We start from the raw sequence: 20,009 nt of genomic DNA on the forward strand, positions 1-20,009 counted from the left end.
GAGTGAGGGCTGGAGCGCGGGACAGCTGCTCCAGTCTGGGCCACGCTTCCGTCCATGTGCCGGCAGGATCCCGGGCAGATGGGGCTTGGAAACGCCCTGGCGTGCTGACCCAGAGCGCCCACCGCCCTGCCTGTCGGGCATGGGGAAGGCGAGCTGCCCCCGGGGAGCGCCCAGGGCTCCCACTACACGGCTTCCTTTCTGCTTCTCAGTGTGGCGTGAGACTTGCCACCAGGACGGAGGCCCCCAGGCCTTCAGGAACACCGAGGACATGAGCTCAGTCACCTGGCTGTGTGTTTCTAAGGTCTCACGTGGAAACGTGAGACACTAAGGCACCTGCACCCTCAGAGTCACCTCCATGACGGCCAACACCGAGTGGAGAACCCAGAGCAAGAGGGAGACCTGCAGAGCGGGAGCACGCACGGCAGCCCCTGCCCGCAGCACGCAGAACACCTGGCCCGCTGCCCTGCCAGCCACGTCACCTCGCCTGCTTCTGCCCCACCTTCCCTGCGTGACTGACAGGCCAGAGCCAACGCACTCACCAAGTGTGGGCAAGACTCCCCACAACAATGGCTGTCTTTGTTCCACTTTGGTTGGGCTGTTGAGATTGGTTTCTACACCCCCGTCCCTCTCTCTCTCTTTCCCTCTCTGGACAGCGGCGGGAAGTGCCGACACGGCCGAGGGCTCCTGGACGCTCACGCGGGCCCCTACCTGTGACTGCACGTTGGCTCCGACCTGGGCCCCTTGGTAAGAGTCCCCATTGAGTGACTGCACGCTCATGAACAAGTCTCCAGAGTTGGACATGTTAAAAGAGCTGGAAGAACCTGGAAAGGAAAGGACGAGGCACCTGAATCACAGAGAGGAAAAGGCTCCGCCCCGCAGCTGGCAGCCGAGAGGAAGGCGACATGCAAAGCAACCCCCAACGACACAGACACACACGACCTCCAGGGGGTCTGGTTAGTAGCATGGAGATAGAGCAAGCGACAAAGGGTGCAGGTGGCCCTTGCTAGGTGGGTCCAGGCTCCGCAGGGTGCCCCGCAGACTGGTGCCACAGAGCACCAGGTGGAGACGGGGCGTTCATTCCTCCCCACTTGGTCTGGTGGGGCTGGAGACGGGCTCCAGACCTCAGATCCCTCTGCCCTCCTCTGAAGTTTAGGGTCGGCCAGGGGCCCACAAGCTGGAGCGCATGTGCGGCTGCGTCCTACGTATGACGCTGCCAGCCCACCTCCACGAGTCAGGGAGCAGCTCCTGGGAAGGGTGCATGGGGGCAGTGCCCCATCAGGGCTGGCCCCTGGTGGCAATCCAGTGACGTGCCCGATGTCTACAGGGAGGGAACAGGTCTCACAGGGTGGCCCACAGCCCCAAGAGGCCTCCAGGACTGAGAGAGTCTGTGAGAGTGGGCGGTCCCTCCCCACCCTGCCATGGTGGAGGAGCAGGAAGCAGAACTGGGCCAGGGGTTCTCAAGCATGCGTGGGACATGAAATAATAATAATAATAATAATAATAATAATAATGACGACGACGACGAGTGGGCCTTGAGAAGAGCAGTCAACCATCTGCTCCCCTCCTGGGGGTGCAGCCTCCCTCGGGGTTAGCCGGGAGGCCCATCCTGGTGCCCCCTGGTCCCACTGGGCGAACCTAGCCCCTGCCCCCTGCCATGACCTAATCCAGGGAGTGGAAAAGCTGAACGTCATTCCCAAGTCATCGTGCAGCGAGCGCGTTAGGAAAGCAAGCCCAGCGTGCAAGGTGAGGCCCTGTTGCGAAGTCAGCCCAGCAGAGGGGGGACCTTAGGGCCCAGGTCAGTGCCACGCTCTTGCTCCTGCCCCAGCTCACCCCGGGCGCACTCCTGCTCTCGCTCTGAGACGCCATCCCCTGCATTGGCTCGCCCCATGGGGATTCGTGCCTCTGCTCTGACCCTCCTCCACTCCCGGCCCGGGGGCCCACCCTGCCACGCGGAACGGAAGGCGCAGCATGGCAAACACCCTGTCTCGCCTGGCCCGTGCTTCTCTGTGCAGCTCACCCAAAGGCGTTAGGAAAGCTGGGCCTTAGGGAAGATGGGACAAGGTCTGCCTAGGTCTGGCTCTGGCCTGGATGCCCGTCCGTCCACGTGCTACCCACGGTCCTCCCATGTGGGGCAAGCAGAGGCCTTGGCTCAGTCTTGTGGTGACCCTCGTAACGTCCAGGTCTCGACACCCTAGCTACGTCCCTCTTAAATCTCCCTTGGAATCCTAGAAACATGACCTAACTACTAGAAGCCATTTTTCCGTAAGTGTGACAACACTCTCATTTAAATGTCACCAGAACCGAGAACAGCCAACTCCAGACACCAAACCCACACTGTGTTCGTGCCATCAGGCTGCCCTCCCCACGTGGGGGGAAGCAGGAGGCGCAGACACTCCACTCTTCCCCGTCACACACCAGGGACACACACACACTCGAGATGCCGGCTGATGGCTCAGTGGGAGCCAGCGCCCAGGCTGGGAAACGGAGAGGCCCCGGAGGGGCTGCCCGACACAGGGGATGGGGCGCCTGCGGGCCGTGAAGACCTGGAGTGTGCCACTTACGAGACAGATGCTGCCACCACACAGCAATTTCAGAAACACACGCACACAGAGAAACCACACCTACGCCCGGCCTCAGGGACACAGCGACCACATGCTCAGAGCAAGGCTCTCCTATCCCAGTGCGCCTGACTGGGGCGGTGGCTGCGGGCCTGTGCGTCAGCATTTATGGTCACTCTGCACCATGTACAACCCGACCTGGCTCCTGACCCTGACGTGTCTCTGGAGGTGGCAACCACGCTCAGGGACAGCAGTCCACATGAAAACCTAAGTGACGGGAGACATGTTCTGCCCCCTGTGCGGGGAGTTGGGAAGAACTATTGTGAAGGAAGCCCGGGGAGGGCGCGACCCCCAGACCAGGAGTGGACGGGCTCTGCCGCAGGTGCTGTGGGTTCTCAAAGGGCTGCGACAGCACCCCTGGCGTGCTGCGGTCGGTCGGGGACCTTACCTGGGGCGGCCGTAAAGTAAGCATCAGTCACTAAAGCGTGCCGTACCCTGTGCTTGACAGCTAAAAGGCTCCAAGCTTGGTTGGGACGGGGCAAGCGGCTGACCCCAGCTGCCACCCAGAGCTCACTGCACGTCCAGGGCTCAACTGCCCTGAACGAGATGGAGAGGCAAGAACGGCTGGTCCATGCGCGCCCCGTGCTGGCTGAGGCAGGCCCAGGGACGTGCTAACACCCGCACCCCGAGGCTGCGTTTCTAGGGACTTCAGGAGACTTAACTGTGCAGGAAGAAGAGGGCCAACCCCTTTCATAACCCTAGGACGAGAATCCTAATGATAAAGTCACAACCGAGTGCGGGTGTGGCCCTAGGCCCCACTGACACTTTGGGCCCCACTTCCTCATGGTGGCGAATGAACTGTGGAAGGACCAGCCATGTCCCTGACCTCTGGCCCCTGATCCAAACCACCGGAGATGTCTGCAGACAGTCCTGAATGTCCCCTGGGATACAAGTCCCCCTGCTGGGTGCCAAGGCCTGAGAACAGGAACAGACTTGCTTTTCCTTCCTAGGGAGCTCGATGTGTTGAAGGAGGTACCGGGGCCGCTCACCGCCTCTGCAGCACTGTCATGGAGCAGGGGTGTGGGAGTCCTGCCTGGACATGTGTGGTTCAGAGACGGGAGCCCCAGGCAGGCGAGGTGGCCGTGTGGTGAGGGGGTCCCGCATCCCCTGAACACTGCAAAGGCAGCCTGGTGGTTTGATGCTTCATTCTGTCTCACACGTCCTCCTCCTCCAAACTCAAACCATCATTACTCTCTACTCGGGCCAAGGAGAGAAGGGCCGGCCGTCTGGGCTGACGGGAAACCCGTGGCGGGCATGCAAGGTCAAGGCCCCCAGTCCCCGGGTCCGGGAGCTCTGCTCTCACGCTCCACTCTGACGTTCGGGGGAAGCACAGGGAGAAAGAAAGCAGCAGCAAGCCTCAGGCGGCTGAACCCTTCACTGGGCTTTAAACCACAAAATCACGAGGGCTCCTGTGGGTGTCTCAGAAGAGCTGGTCGGCTTCTCGGGACAGGTCACCACCACTCTGCCCACATGGACTGCACAGGAAGCTGGTGCCAGGGCGTTGACAGCAGTCCTCCACCAACCCAGAAAGACACCAGGTCTCCTACTTGGGGGTGGGGCAGGAACGTGAGCCAGGGCCCCCACCAACCGCACGGGGCCGGAGGACGACCCTCCCTGGCTGGACCTGCCCTGTCCTCGCCACGTCTGTGCAGCTCAGCAGGGAAACCCAGACCTGGAGTGCCGGGCCCATGCGCTGAGGGTGGCTCAGCTCGCCACAGAGCCGATCCAATATGGGTGTGGGTGCTATTCCACAGCCAGCGCCTCTAACACACAAGCCAATCCCTTCCTTCTCGGAGTTAAAGCGTCTCCCACCTCCCCCAAGGGCCCGCTTTTCTGAGATCTCAGCTCTTGCTGTTGTAGCCTCATCAGCAGCAGTAAAGGGGCACAGTGCCACTCAAGGTCACTCCAAAACTGTGGGCCCAGGCTATAACTGTGGCTTCAATTGGCACGTTTTTGCTTTCCGCTTCTCACAACTTAATTTTCTTGTCTTCCTTCACGTCTTCCTCTTTGCTCCACCTACTTCGCCTAACTCTGCTGGTATAAAGTGTAATGTTCGTCAAGTGTCTCCAAACATCTGCAGACCTGCCACGGGGCCTAGTGTTACGTGACTTTTTTGAATCATGCAGAGAACAGACCCGGCACTCAGCAACACGGAGGGTGGTCAGGGGCGGCCACGTGACAATGTAGAAGTACAGCTCTTCACGCAGAAGCCTCCAGAGGGGAGATTTACTTGCCACATGTCTTCCCTGTGGTGGAAACGAGTATTTGTATCCAGCAAGGCTCCTGGAAAAGACTCCTGCCTCGACACCCAGGTCATGTGACGTCCCCGGTCCCACAGCACTAGACTCCAAACTCAGGCAAAATCTACTTCCACAGAAGAGCCGTTTACTTAGCACCGGCCACTCCTCAACTTCATGGTTTCCCCTTTGGACTGTGGGCGAGCTGGTACACGGCAGCAGAAGCCCTCTGTGGCAGGCGTGGCGTTCGGACGCTCTCCCTGTGCCTGTGCCATGGCCTCTGGGCTGTGTGCAGAGCCCAGGAGACATGGACGAGCCACTCGGACCTTTCCGTGTAGAATGTTCATCTGTGAGACGCCCATGCCATGCACTCTCACGACAGAGCGTCCTCCCCCCCCCCCCTGCCCCCAGAAGCACACACAGCCTCCTCTGTGTCCTAGCCACTCAGGGCAGTGGGAGGGCTCGGCTCACATTTTCCGCCATCAGTTACTTTGCGCTCTGAATGGTCACATGACGTTCAAGGCACCCACCAGTCTTTTGGGAAACTGGACTCAAAGTGACATTCCAAAGGAGCCAGCACGGTTCCGCAACACAGTCCAGGGGCCGGAATGCTTGCCGGTCTCTCCGAAAGTGCTTCAGGAAAGAAGAGAGTCACGGGTGTAGTAATGCGGGTTGTCCAGGGCCTGGGCGAGGCTGAGCTGTAAACCACCTCGAGCCAGCCGCGGTGCAGACAGACCAGAGACAGGGGAAAGTCGTTGTGGTCTCCGTTCTGCATCATGAGAACCTTTGCGGGAGTGTTGAGTGCGTTTTTGCCAATGCTGACTAAACTGCCTCTTCCAAAGAGCCAGAGAAAACACGTGCCTCCCAGTGCGATTCCCCTGGAGTTGCTGGGTCAGAACTGCTTCATCGAGGACCCGATGAAGGGCCTCAAGGAGACTCTGGTTCCTAACCCGTTTGCTACGATCTTTTGCCAATTACACCATGAAGAGGACAGACAGTGACACACAGGACAACTCCAGCAGCATGTGTGCTCTGCGGGTCCCCAACCCAGAGTGCCGGGAGAACGACAATGGGTGGAATGGAGCGTGTCTCACCGTGTCCACGTTGCAAGCCCTGGTCGGGCTCCACGCGGGACTCCACCAGAACACAGGAGGTCGAGGCGCTGCAGCCCCGGGGCTTGGAGAACCTCATCCTACAGGCTGGTGTGGCCATAGGCTCCCGCCAGAGGTGGAGCTGATGGGTCCCCAAGAACCACCCCCACATGTAGAAAGGGAACTCACTTTAGTGGGCCGACGAGCTTTGGGGCCACAGATTCCGCATACCCCCAGAAAGGCTGGAAGTTAGATTTGCTATCATTTGTTGTTTTATGATCTAAGATATTTCAACATGAGCCCTTCAGAATCAGAGGCACCCGTTTTCCTGGACGCGCCCTTGCAGCCACGGGGTAAACTGTCATATCCGAGACCAAACTTGTTTAATTAGGAAACGTTTCTGGCTTTTCTTTAAAAAAAAAGTAACAACACGCCCTCCAAAGCATACAAAAACTGAGGTTGTAGTTTGTGCATTTTTGACTATGTTTCTTTCCCAGGGAGAAATTCAGAACCAAGGAGACACACTTTGGCAGCCTGAACTCTGGAACTGGTGGCACAACGCACATTCCCCGCAGCAAAACCAGGACACAGCACACGACTGGTACTGTCACGTGGAGACTGAAATCTGAGTAATCTGAATTCATGATCACCAACTTCCTTTGTAGTTTAAATAAGGAAAACCAGCAAAGTGAAACAGTAAGAATAACAACCACAAAAAGTACAGGAACGATAATAATCTGGCTCTGCAGGACCGAGCAGGCGATATTTGCTGGAACAGCGAACATTCACGCCCAGACCCGTGCAGGTAGGGACCCAGACGGCAGGTGAGTGGTGAGTCTGCAGAGCAGACCAGGGTCATATTCCCTCGGGGCAGAGCAAGTACTGGGCCCCGGGACCATGTTGGTGTCCAGTCCCACTTCCTCACGGGTGTCTCTAAGGGGGGACGTCGAGGTCACCTTGTCATAAGCAACCAATGTATCTTAAATAGACACAGTGCCTGCCTCCAGGCAAGCCCTTCTTGTGAACAAGGGAATGTGTCGCTCTTCAGAAACGGAAGGGAAAACCCACAGGGACATCGGTAACCAAGGGGACACGCAAAGACACAATCAAGAAACCTGGAGACTTAAAACCAAACCCTGCTGCAGGAAGAGCACGCACAGTAAAAGCGGAGCCCCGTCCCCACGAATCTGAGAGGAAACTAACCGGCCGAGTTGGGAGTGGAGGGTGAGTTGGCCTGGCTCCCGTGGGCGGACACGTTGGTGGCCGTGACGGCCGTCTTGGCAGCGTAGATATTGGCTTCCTCCTGGAACTTGCCTATGTTCTTCTTGTACCGGATCCGCTTGTTTCCAAACCAGTTTGACACCTGCAGCAGTTCGAGAGGAGACAAGAGGTTACCACCCATCCTCCACGAACACACAAGGGCCGGGAGGTCTTCTCTAGGGAGGACGCCACACTGTGCGTGCGCGGATAAGGCCCGAGAGCAACAGCAGAAAGGGAGGCTCTTGCCGAGCCGGCCGGCCCAGCCACAGCGACGGCAGCTATCGTAGGGAGGAGGGGCTCCCTGAGACCAGGGCCCTTCCAGCCAGGCACGCGCTTCACGTTTGCTAGCCTCTGAAGCATGACACTAACATAAAATGCATTTAAACAGTATGTGTAGCTTTTGCAAGAATCTCCTTGGTTGTAGCAATGCTAATGCTGACTTGGTGACACAGACCTCTCAACACCCACGTTAATTTCTGTCAACACCGATGGATTACGTTCAAACTTTGGGTGGTTAAGTAACTGCAGTGTGGACTAGGTTCTTGGCTGTGTCGCGTGGGGGCCTGAGCACCGTGTACTCCGGTCCCGCAGACTTCCCTGCGTGTGCCATGCCTGTGTGACCTGCCCGAGGAGAGCGGGCTCCAGGCTTCCACGGCAGAGCCAGCACACAGTGAGCCCCACTGCTGCCCACTTGTCCATGGGCGTCCCTCTCGAAGCTCCCGCAGCGGGCGGGCCGCACCCACCACGTCCCCGGCCTGGGCCTCGCAGGGACAGTGGGAGCTCGCTGTCCTCCCCCAACCCCAGTCCCGGCAGGAAAGCTTGTGTCCCACACTCCAGATGAGACTCGCGTTACAAGGCTGTGGTTTTTACACAATCACACAACAAGCCACGACCTGCTGCGGGCGGGGCTGGTGCCATGGCTCAGGAGCATCCGCGTGGGTCCCAGCGATGGCCGACAAAGGGAATTCTTGCAAAACCACACTTATTTTTGAACACATTAGCAAAACTGAACAATCTCACAAGCTAACTGAGTCCTTTGCTGTAAAAATCAAACCACTGCAGCATTAAACACGAGGGAGAAGCTCGGTGAGAAAGTGCTGTTTACTGCACATGCTCGTGCGACGGAGAGAGGCTTGAACCAGAAGACGCAGGGCGCCTCGGCGCCCTTGCCCCAGAGTCCCGTCTGCCCCGATACAGCCTTCGCCGCGCACGGCAGCCTTCCCAACTGGGGCTGCCGCTGCCGCCCAGTGCACGAGAGGGAGGAGGGAGCTGGGGTTCTTCTGAGGAGCTGCATGAGCTGAGAAAGGGGGACCAGGAGGTTGTTGGGGGAACTTCTGAGGAAGAAAGGACGTGCCTGAGGGCTGATTAAAAAAAACAGCTACAGGGGGGGAAGCGGGAAGAAAGCGGGTGGAGGGACATGTTTGGGGACAGTTGCTGTCTAAGTGAGGACGGTGGGCGGGAGGGAAGATGCCAGGTGTGGTCCTGGTGGCCCACCAAGTGACAGCCACGCCCTGTCACTTGGGCGACGTGCTGAACCAGCGTCCTCGTTACGGAGCTCACTGTTCGGCACATGCACCAAGGGCCTGCTAGGCACCAGGGTGCACAGGCGACAGGCATGGTCTGAGGCGGGGGAAGCAGGTCTCCTGGGGAGACCCTGGGGCACAGTTTGAACACAGGAAGTTTGAGAGGCCCGTGGACAGAGCTGTGGCAAAGTCCTGTCAGGTAGGAAGTGCCATCTGCAGACTGGAGCAGAGGCCTGTTTGTCGCTGTGGACGTGGACGAGACCACTCAGAGCGTACAGCAGTCTCTTCCAAAGTCAAGGGCATGGAGAACTGGTGAGAACAGATTCCCGGCCTCCTGTTCCCTCGTTCCAGAGAAGCTGAGTCAGAACCAGGGTGAGACCTTGGAGTTCACAAGGCTGCCCTCTGTGGGTGGCCAACCCCTGGGAACGGGCGGGGGCGTGCAGATGTCTGGATTCTATGCCGGCCGGCTCCTGCACAGCTCTTGCTGTCTTCAATGGGGGCCTGGGGGCCTACACCCCAGAATCAGAGCTCAGATAACACAGATGGCTCCACGGCTGATGCTCATAGACTGTGGGGTGGAGGTTGGAGCCTCCCCTCACATGCGCAGTGAGCACCGAGCGCATCAATTCTCCTTGCCTGTGGCGGGGGGGGGGGTGGTCTGGGTTTGGACAGGGGTGGTTTGAGACAAAGCCAGGCCACCTGAGTGTGCCCAGGGGCTGTGCGGTCCCAGGGCTGTCAAGACTGGAAATGACCTTCCGCCAGATGGAAGCACCTATGGAGGGCCTGAGTGGAAAGGGAGTTGGCTCTCCCCACCCTCTCTTTCTGGAAGGGTGTGGCTAGGGCTAGCCACCTCCCCTCTCCCCCGGCAATGTCTTCAACTGCAAGTCCCGGGTGTGGAGGAGCCGCCATTCAGACAGCCCCGCCTGCTGGCTAACCACGGCTGACCGCAGGGGGCAGCAGAAGCCAGGACGCGGTTCAAGAAAGTGCAGATGCTCAATGTGTACAAAACGACTGGAAGGCGTTCAGTGGGGTTTCCCGTCGCCGTGGCCTCCTCTCCCTCCGCGTCTTCTATGGGAGTGCCAGCACATTGGGGACCTCTCGCATGTCACGTGGTTCTGCGAAAACCTTCTCCGACAGATTTCAGAACTCTCCCTCCTGGCCCCAGCTAGAGGCGGTGGGGGCAGCCAGGGTGTGGACCGAGGGAGAAGCCGGGCCCGTCTGACACGAATGCACACACACGCGTTGCCGGCCTCTCTCCCGCACATTAGTGCTGGAGACCCTGGTCCATAAAGTTCTACGGCCTGCGACTTTCCACGGCAGCGGCGCCGGCTGTGGGGTAGCTCTTTGGGGGAGGGGCACTCAGGGACACTTTGTCCAGCCTTTCCAATTCCATCACAGTGGCGGGCTAAGTCCCTACACGCCTTTGGTCCCAGCGAGCCTACCATGGAAGGCATTTCGGTCCCTGTCACTGAAATGCTCCACTCCTTGGCCCGTACTGTTCCTGGGCCGGGCAGTGAACGGGCTGAGGCTGTCTATGTTTGAGAAACGACATGAGAAGTGCAGATGACTTTCCAAGTTCACGTAAGAACCTTCCCGGCTTGGTCAGTGGAGGGTGCCGAGAGCTGTTTCTGCCTGCCCTCCTCAGTCTGCGGCCCCTGCGGGTCCCCTCCGGTCCCTTGGGTGCTTACCTGAGGCTCCCCTCCGGACACATGCCACGTGCCGACCGAGCCGTCTCAGGCTCCTGCGAGCTCGCACTTCCTTCGAGTGCAGGAAGGCCAACAGCCCGGCCCGGCCAGGTGCCCCTCCCCCCCCGCCTCCCCCCCACCCCGGTGGAAGCTGAGCCTCTGGGACGCTCACCTGGGACACGGTGATGCCGCACTTCTTGGCTAACTCCTCTTTGGCTTCCTCACTGGGGTAAGGGTTGCTGAGATGGGAATAGAAATACTCGTTCAGGATCTCGGTCGCCTGCTTGTTGAAATTCCGTCTCTTCCGCCTGCACCGGAGACAGGAGACAAAGGACAGGATCGAGTTCACACCGAACACTCACAGACTGGGAGGGCCCGCTGGGAGAGGGCGCGGCTCACAGAGGAGGCCACACGAAGGCGCTGAGGGCCAGAACTGTCACATACGCGTGTCTTTGCTGTGCCAGGCCGAGTGTTTGCATGAGGTAGGGGAGGGCGTGAGGCTTCCGACCACCTGGGCTTGGACTCCCGGGTTAAGGGAATCCCCTCCACCGAGTCACCTGGAGGCCACTCCACGCTCGGCCTCGTCAGCTGAGTGAGGAATGTCCCACGAGCCTCAGGGGGTGGGTAGGGGGGTGCCCACCCTCAGCACAGTGCCTGCTGCATGGACCAGGCCGGGACCCCACGCCTGCCCCTCATACACGCAGTTCCGGTCACTCAGTTTTCACAACCTGTGGGGTAGAGACAGTTGCTCCCACTCCCCAGCGAGGGGAGCTGGGTCCGAAGGTCACTGTGTGTCTGTCACGGAGCCACCACATTAGCTCGGGTCCGATGGGTGCAACCAGCCATGTCCAGCTGCCTCTGTGCACATGTCCTTCGGGAGGGGCTGAGCCCCGAGGCACAGACGAGCGGTCACTGTCTCTCTATTCTGCCCCATGCTGGTGTATGCCACATGCCCCGCAGGTGTCTCAGAGAGGGCCTGGCTGCCTGACCTCCGGCCCGGGGAGAAGGGTGTTTCACTGGAAACGGGAAGAGCGGTTGCTAAGCGGTGAAACCGATGTCCAGGCGGCAGAGGGGAAGGCGGCTTCTTGAATAAAAGTATTTTTCTGCCTTTAAAAAAAGTGCTACTTGAACTAATTTAAGGTGAGGGTTCCTTAGTCGCCTCCTGCCAGGAGAGGCCTTGCCTGGGGACCCGGCTCACTGCAGACACTAGTTGCCCCCTGCACCCCCGACGGCTAACCTGAGGAGGTGGGCTCCTTCTTCAGGTTAGCTCTGTCAGCCCGGCCACCTTTCCTGCTCCTAGCAAAACTCTTCCTTATGGAAAAGATGTCCAGAGCACCCCTGGTTAGGACAGGGAATCGAATTTCCAACTCAGCCAACAGAAAGCACCGACCGCTCTGCTGGATAGGAGACGCAGCTAATACGGTATTTGCAGGGTCCCGCCTGGACTAACTAGTGCAGTGAAGTGCCTGATTTTACCGGGCAAGCACCATCTGCCCGCAGGTGAGGACCACACCTGTCCAAGGCCCTGCCAGGACCAAGTGGCCCTCCCGAACCACGCTGAGTTTCCGGGTTGCCCAGCGCCAGAAGCTGGGCAGACTGGACTGACAAGCCCGACTAAAACGTTGGCACGTGTCCCAGGCTCCCGCATGATGGGAGTTTGGTGGGAGCGCCGTGGCTGACACGGTCCCCAGGCTTGTCTTTACGTGGTCTCTGGGCACCTCTTTGCCTGAAGCACAAAGTGGTTTGGGGTCTGGGGACCTGAACCCCGAAGGCTGCCCTAACTGGGAGAGCCGGGCCATTCGGCCATTCGCTCCGCTGTCTGCACTCACATCACAGCAAGGTTTTGTGACTCTTCTGACTGAGCCCGAAAGCGGCCTGTTGGGAACAAGTGGGTGGTCTGGGCTGTGCAGACTGGCGGTCCCCACTCGTTCCTTCTTGTGCCAGGCCATATTCCCGAGGTGGCCTCATCCATCCAATGGATGCTCTTGTCACCCCTTTCTGTGGCTGTCTCAATCTAGGGCCTGTTTAACCCCAGGATCCGGGTTTTTCAGAATTTCAAGAAACCTGGTGAAAATAACACACCTCTGATGACAAGGTGACTTGAGCTATAAAACACCTGGTTTCTTTGCTAGGGCTTGAAAGGTTACCAGCTTGGGGGCCAATATTTGAAATTTCAAGCCAATCAAAAGCTGGGAGAGTCAGTTACTGGGTTTTGAAGTGAAGAAATGTGGAGGCAGACTCAACGCTGTCGGACAAACAAGGCGCTCTGGGGACAAAACTGGGAATGGCAGTGGTCTGACACACGGCACCGGGGACGTCCGCAGAGTGCTGACCCCACCCGCCCCTGCCCCTCACCCCATGCCTGGCTCTAGCTCGCTCCTGAGAGCCGCCGCCCCGCTGGCCGCCGCGCAGTCCGGGTGCTTCATGCAAACCTCTCCGAAGCTGGTCTCCTGTCACCCAATCAGCTCCCTTCTGTCACCCACATCACATAACGACATCGCCAAAGACACGGCCACTGCATGTGCTGGCTCATGCGTCCATTCCCTCCAACAGCCGCGCTCCCGGCATGTACCAGCAGCCGGGCTACGTCGCGCCCCTGCTGTCTCGCCCTCTTCAGAGGCAGTGGTCAGGCCAGATCTCTTCTTTCGAGTGCGCCAGTGTCCCACGCACTGCGCTGCTCTTCAGGAGGCATGTGGTGCCTGGCCGGCAGGCTCTGTGCCACAGCAGAGCGGCCAGCCACGCGTGGCTGCAGAACAGCTGACATGTGGCTCCTGAACCTGGGGGGCTATGAAATTTCATTTGTTTCAATATGCTTTAACTGATTAAAACCTGAAGTCAAACACCACACACGAGAGAGTGCAGCTCTAGACCAAAGCTTTGCAGAGACAGAGCCCCACGCCCTCTGGGACGGAGGGCAGGAACGCACAGCTGGGGTCCACCCTCGGAGTGCAGCAGGCCCCCCACAGCTCCTGCCTTCGTCTAGCCTGAGGTACGCCAGCGTGTGTCTGAAATGGGGACATGCTCCCTGAGCGCTTAAGTGCAGTGGGGGGGTCTTCCACCCCCAGTCTGGGGCCCTCCGCAGCCCGCCCCACTGTTCGGCTCAGTTCGGCTCCAAGAGAGTGGTCCCCCAGCCTTGCATCTGAGGGTCTGGTCATGCCAGTGACGACAGTAACTCTCATCCCTCTTGTCATCAGCTGTACGATGAGGTGTGATGGAAATGACCCTTGCTACTGCACAGCTGAGCAGTCATCTGCATGCTTCGTCCCAGACACTACACGAGGTTCTCCTCCTTGTCGCCGTATTTATTCCTGTAGATGAAACTGTTCCCGCTTCACAGACACGAGAACCAAGTGTTAGGATGGGCCACTTTCCCAGAGTCACAAAGGGGTCGGGGGCGCTGCCAGAACTTGGACCCAAGCAGTGCGACTGGAGAATTTATGCCGCAGAGGACGACTGTCCCTCCTCACCCAGCCCTGAGGGTTTCTGCCTCCTAACAGGACATAAGCAATGTGGTCGCAGGGCCCGTCCAGGGCTTCCAGGGGTCCACCTGTCCCTGGGGCCTGTTCCCCCCAGCCCCACCCGTGCTTTACAACTTCATCCAGCCATGGTGCACGCACCCCCTCCCCACCCCGAGACACGCCCGGTTGCCAGGCTCTCGCCTCTTCCCACCCCCCACGCCTCTCTCGCTGCAACCTGCGCATGGTGTGTGTTTCCCCCACTTCCCGGCAAACCCCACAGGGAAGGGCCATGTTTCACTCTTGTCTGAAACCCGGTGCCCAACACCTAGAGACTGCTCACGCCAGCGACGCCCAGGACGCCGCAGTGTGTGGTCTTCTGTGGCTCAGGACTCCATCCCTTGGCCACCGTTGCGCTGCTCTGCTCTGAGACTCAGGGCTGCCGGCCCGCTGCCCCCAGCCTCCCCACTCCACGCGGCTAAGAGACTCCGCCCCTGAAGGCTGGAGGCACATTCGGGTTTGGTCTTTGTTATTCCGATGGCTGATGCAGCACCCAGCAGCCAGCGAGAGCTCCATTCGTTGGTAACTGATCTAGCTACAGCCCGTGCGAGCGGACCTCCCCATGCCCTTCCTCTCCGCGCCCCCAACCCACTCCGCTGAGTCATTCTGTGCAGCCCCCTCTTCCAAGGTGAGGTGCGCACGGGCTCTCCCCACCGTGTTTGTGTCCGTGCTGCTACCTACCGCCAGCGAGACATTATTCAAAAAGTCACACTGTCACTAGACAATCAGCAAGAGGGTTCAAACTAAGAAAAATGTGTTTATAGGGTTTGGATTTTGAGCTCTAGCTCACTGCCTCTCCTTGCTCGGCACCCTGCCCACAAACTGCTTTAATTTCTGCACTGCAAAAAATAAAGAAAAAGAAAAGGAGAGAAAGATGTACGTGCAGCCCTGACAGCACGCTTGCCAGGACGACGGCACAACGTGGCACGTGGCAGGAGGGTGCGCGCAGCCTTCACGTTACAATCTCCTGGCGCGGGGGCAGTGGGAGGCACAGGGTGTGGGGGCGGCAGCCCACCAAGGCCCGTGAGCTAGGACAGCCCCCACGCCCCGCCCCTCCTCTGGCTCCCAGCCTCCCCAGAGCGGCAGGGGCCGAGATCAGGATGGCTGGCACCCCTCTGAGTGGGCTACAATCGGAGGTTTGAGTCCGTGGACAAGGGGGTTCAGGGAAAAGCTTAAAAAGGCACAATTCCTGCTGGCTGCACCGCAGGCGCCTGTGCAGAAGGCAGCTGCTAGGAGCTGGGGCTGCTGCCCTGCCATCTCAGGGTCCAGGGCTGTGCCCACACTGGGGAGCCTGGAGGAGGGGACTGGGGCTCAGACGAGACCTGAGCACAGTGACGCGCGGCCGGAGCAGAGCACGTAGACTCCTGGCCCCTGACACTGCACGGGAACAGCTGTGCTGTCCCAGCCGCTAAAGCTGGGGCCACACTGGGCAACCATGGAGGACACACAGAGGAGGGTCACCCAGCAAAGCAGGGATGTTCACTCTACACACCTGGTGTCAGAGGGAAGCCCCGCCCCATGGCCAAAACAGGCCCCCTGGCACTCCACCTGTCCCTGAGGGAGTCTTTGCCTGCCAGAGCGGCCAGGCTGAGCAGCACGCACACCGGTGGGAGCGTGACCCTGCAGAGCGAGGTGTGTGCACCGGCCGGCCCACTGCAGCCTGGGCACCGGTGCTGCCTCCTGCCCCTCAGCTGGCCGGTTGGGCAGACACTTCCGCTCGAGCTCAGACAGTGGCTGCCAGGCTCAGGCGGCTGTGGGGTTGCGTTCCTCCACCGCACCAAGTACACGCTTGGAGTGAGTGCCGAAGACAGCAGCAGTGGGCGAGCCGTCTCCCTGGGAGCCTGGCTCAGAGGCAGGGACTCCATGGTGGTGACCAAAGAGGGAAGAAGCCTCTCTTGAAGGGACTGTCCTTCTGCTGCCCAGTGGGACAGGCGAGGCAAAAGCTGGTGGATGCGGATGGAACGAGCTGAGCCTGACCTTGAACTGGGTGCAGCAGGGCTGTGAGTCGCAGCAAGAACAGACCCCACGACACAAGGGTTCTGCCCCTCCCACCTCCCCAAGCCTTTTTGAAAAGAACTCAGTCTGGGCCCGACTCCTCTCCTTCTCAGTATCTGCCAACACAAATGCCAGCACCAGCATTTTAACGAGGGGAGTTGCCATGGGGATGGCAGAGTGGTGGCTGCACGAGGGAGGGGCCGAGACAGAGGCCACCAGTCGCTTGCTCGGTGCACCGTGTGGAACAGCCCACTTAGAGGAGCCAGGCCACTGGCTGCTGGGGTGCTGGGTGGGGGGCGAGAGGCATAGGGTCCCCCCTTTGGGGGACTTCGCCTCCCCTGGTCACCGCCATGCGCAGCTGGGAAAAGCAAGCTTCAGTTTACTTTCTCTCGAGAACCCCAGCTGGCCCAGAGACAGGCTGCTGGCTGGCACCCTCACGTCAGGTTCCATGGAGCCCAAAGCGCGCTGGAGAAGAGGGGGTGGTGGAGACGCCGGGCCTGGGGGCTGCAAAGACCAGGACGATGAAAACAGAGAAAAACGCACAACCCCGGGGTGAGAGATTGGGAGCGTGGTCACCTGCGCCTGAGACAACTATGACTGGGAGATGGTGCGCCTGACACACGTGACGGTTTTTTAAATTTGAGAGTATGCTGATTGAAGCCAAGGACAGGGAAACAAGGGCGAGCCCAGGACAGAAGGAAGGACAGAGGAGAGCCTGGGCGGGCAGCTCCGGCTCCCAGAAATCTGCGGGGAAGACGTGAGCTCGGGCAGGGCTGCTGGCGGCTCATGGGGAAGTCAGAGAGGAGGGGACCTTGGGGCCGGGTTCAGGTTGTGAACCCGGGAAGAGCTGCCGCTGCCCACTGCTCCCCTGGTTGCAGGTCTCCTGGGGACCCTTAGGGCTTGGGAGATGCTGCCTGTGGGGAACAAAGAAGGGGAAGGGGGAGGCGTGGGCATGCTCCCACGAGGGAGGGTGCGCCTGTGACGCTTTAATAAGAAAAACTGTGGATTGGGGTTACTTTCAGAAGCTGACAAAACACACGGTGGACCCTGCCTTAGAGAAGATGCTAACTGAAGGTGAAGTGCAATCACAGAGGACAGCCACGGTCTGCAGGGCATTTGTGGGACAATCTCCCGGAGGCTCTGCAGGAAGGTGTGTGGCTCTCACCACCTCACGGGCTGGGCATTGGGCACCAGAGGTGGCTGGGGGTCTGCACGGACCCTCTGGTCTACAGGGTGGGGGGACCCAGCTGCTGGCTTGTGCTCTGCGTGTGGTTTCTCTCTCGAAGGGCCTTGGAGCCCAGGGTTTCGGCTGGATTCTCTGGCCCCACAGCAGGGTCCTGTGCAACAGCGCTAGGCAGGAAAATACCAGGCCTTGAGCCCAAGTTCGGCCCCTGCGCCCCACGGACCATGCCGCCCTGCCATGTGCTGCTGCCTTAGCCTGGAGCATGGCCCGTGGTGACCGGCCGGCACACGCTGTGGGAAGGGCCCAGCTCTCCACGTGCCATTGCTGCGTGCTCGTGAGACATGATGGCCCCACCAAGGGGTCCCCAGTAGCTGGAGGACTGAAGTCCCACCCTCACTGTCACTGCAGCCCAGTCACCCTTGTTGCCGGGACACACATCGGCCCCCCAGCCCCTGCTCCCTGTAGCTCTTGTCTCACAGCTCTCCCACCCTGCCCTGCCGACCACCCTTGGGTGCGCCGGCTCAGCATCCAACACGGGGAAGAGGGGGCCTTGGGGGGGCCGGCCAGGGGTGACTCACCGCGCGTCCAGGAACCGGGAGCGCAGGATCATGACGGCCTCGCACGTGCTCTGCTTGAGCTGCATCTGGATGGAGCTGAACTTGCGGTGGATGATGCTCACCATCCGCTCAATCTCCTTCGGGGAGATGGGCCTGGTCCGGCTCTGCTCGCGCAGCAGGTTCATCACGTGGGTGGTGAACTCGTTGCAGGCCTGGGGGGACAGGACACGGCATGGTGAGGGGGGCCTGTTGGTGGCGTTTTGTCAAATGGGAGGCACAGGTTAAGCGATGGCGCAGAAAGTCCATGGGACGCTGACTCCTGGCCGTATGTTGATTCTGAGAGGAAAGAAAATTCTTAACCATTTCTTTCATGACTTCACCACTGTAACACACAAGAACCTAACTTCAGTGTGGAGCACAGATCGCCACCCTCTACCCCGACGTCCACAGAGCAGAGTCTGGGGTCAACAAGGCACAAACTTTGTGCCTTGTCCTTTAGCCCTGACAGAAGAAGGGAGTCGCCAGCCCATTCTGACTTCTGCTCTCACCACAAGAAACCCCCCTCACGGGCCCCCAGAAGACCCCACATCTCTAACGCAAAGGGACCTGTCCTTGGAAGCCCCGAAGAAGCACCACCAACATGGGTCTCCCCTGCAGACGGGAGCCTCGTCGTCTGTGACCCATGTGCCCTCTGCTCCAGGTGTCAGCTGGAGGTCACCGGCCCTTTACAGCTGGGAAGATGGAGGCATGGAAAGACAGAGGGCCCTTCCCAAAGCCACACAGTGCCCAGACACCCCATCCTGCCATTCCAGCCGGGGGCCCGTCCTTCCCCAGAGCTGAGCCTGCCCCTCAATAACCCCGTCTGCCCTTTGCTGCACGTCCCTAGCTCGTCACTCCATGAAGCGCTGCCACACAGGGGCACTCTCGGCAACGCCGTCCAAGTGGGTCAGGTGTGTAACAGAAAAGGCAAGAGGCCCCTCCGAGGCTCCGAGGACGTGGGCGAACCCTTCCCTGCTCAGGGCCTCGCTTGGCTCGTCTGAGTGCACGTGAGCGCTCCTGACTCTCCCACAAGCCTGGCCGTCCCCATGGGGCTCAGTGGGCTGTGGGCGCAGCGCCCCTCACAGGAGCCCAGCGGACGGGGCCACCTCTGGGGCCCACTTAGCTGGGGGCCTTCAAAAGCCGCCCGACACCTCCGTCCCTGTCTCCCTTCCCTGTGGCAGGGCCGCGCTCTTATGCACGTGTTTGGCTGCATGCACACGGGCTGTTCTCTCTCTGAAAGGCTGGTCCCTTAGAAACCCAGCACTCACTGGGGCTCGGTGAGCTTCCTCAGGCCTCAGCGTCCCTCCTGGTGAAAACGAAGGGGTTCGCAGGCGCCGTCTCCCTGCTCTGCAGGCACATACTAAAGACGGTCCGTGGCCGATGGTCCATGCAGCACTCTGCAGCCACTCAAAAGTCACCATAGAAACACAAGCTCGGTGTCTAACTTCCTTCTCCCTAAGCCTCCCCACCCCAAGCTGTGCAAAAAGGGAGGGAGACAGACCTGGGCTGGAGCTGGCTGGGGTCCCAGGCAGCTTGGGGGCGGGGTGTGCAGGGTCTGGGTGCAGCATGCACCCCAGCCAGCTTTCTGCAGCCCCCACCTGGGGAGCCAGAGGAGGGGGCACTGCCAAACGTGCTGGCTCCCTGCTGTGAAGCCACAGTGCTAATAATAACAGTGCTTCACTGCTAAGAATAAAAACACACACTCACACTGTCTGATGTTATCCTGGGGCCCCGCCCACTCCACCATCAAGGGACAGCAGAGGCCACCACTGCCACGGACAGTGAGACAGCTGCTGGCCAGCTGCTCGGGACACGTGGCAATGGCGCCCTGCGTTTCAGTTCTGGGTCAAACGGACAGAATATCATGACCCAGATCTCTGCCGGCCTCTGCTGCCCAAGCCTCCTCCTCTGGCCCGGCAGCCGGGCTGCCTCCCTAGCACTGTGGATAGCTGGGTTACCGCCGGATAGGACCCTCGCAGGCTGGCGGGTCCCGGGACGGAGGGGCCTACGGAGATGTCATGAAGACAGTCCTTCCCAAGGCCAGCATGGCAGCGGTCCCCGGGAGCCAAGTGAAAGGACAGTCCCAGGTGCCAGCACAAGGCCATTTCTGGGAGCAGCAAGCTGAGGACACGCCCTCTGGGAAAGTCTCACTCCAGGTCCTGGAGTCCATGATGGTGCCCTGCTCTCTGCTCACCGACCTTCTCCCCTGAACCCCAACTGCGTATGATGCCAGTCCCTCCAAAGACTGTGCTGAGGGGCCGGCCACTGTGAGCACGCTGACCTAGCCCGGGCCAGACGGGCCGCCA

General features: G+C 59.9%; 1 protein-coding gene across 3 annotated transcripts in view; it reads right to left on the reverse strand.

The window, feature by feature from the left end:
- The window catches only part of PBX1 (PBX homeobox 1), a 216,099-nt gene that overhangs the window by 17,241 nt on the left and 178,849 nt on the right, over positions 1–20,009 (reverse strand). For 2 of the 3 annotated variants that reach the window (XM_053914519.1, XM_053914520.2), the window contains 4 exons: positions 17,686–17,876; positions 10,587–10,722; positions 7,150–7,309; positions 709–821 (listed from right to left, as the gene is read on the reverse strand). In XM_053914519.1, coding sequence (XP_053770494.1) covers positions 709–821; positions 7,150–7,309; positions 10,587–10,722; positions 17,686–17,876 — 600 coding nt within the window. The remainder of the gene's footprint in view (positions 1–708; positions 822–7,149; positions 7,310–10,586; positions 10,723–17,685; positions 17,877–20,009) is intronic. The other variant, XM_053914521.1, reaches the window with a different exon arrangement.

Source organism: Desmodus rotundus, chromosome 12, assembly GCF_022682495.2.
Source record: "Desmodus rotundus isolate HL8 chromosome 12, HLdesRot8A.1, whole genome shotgun sequence".
Lineage (NCBI taxonomy): Eukaryota > Metazoa > Chordata > Mammalia > Chiroptera > Phyllostomidae > Desmodus > Desmodus rotundus.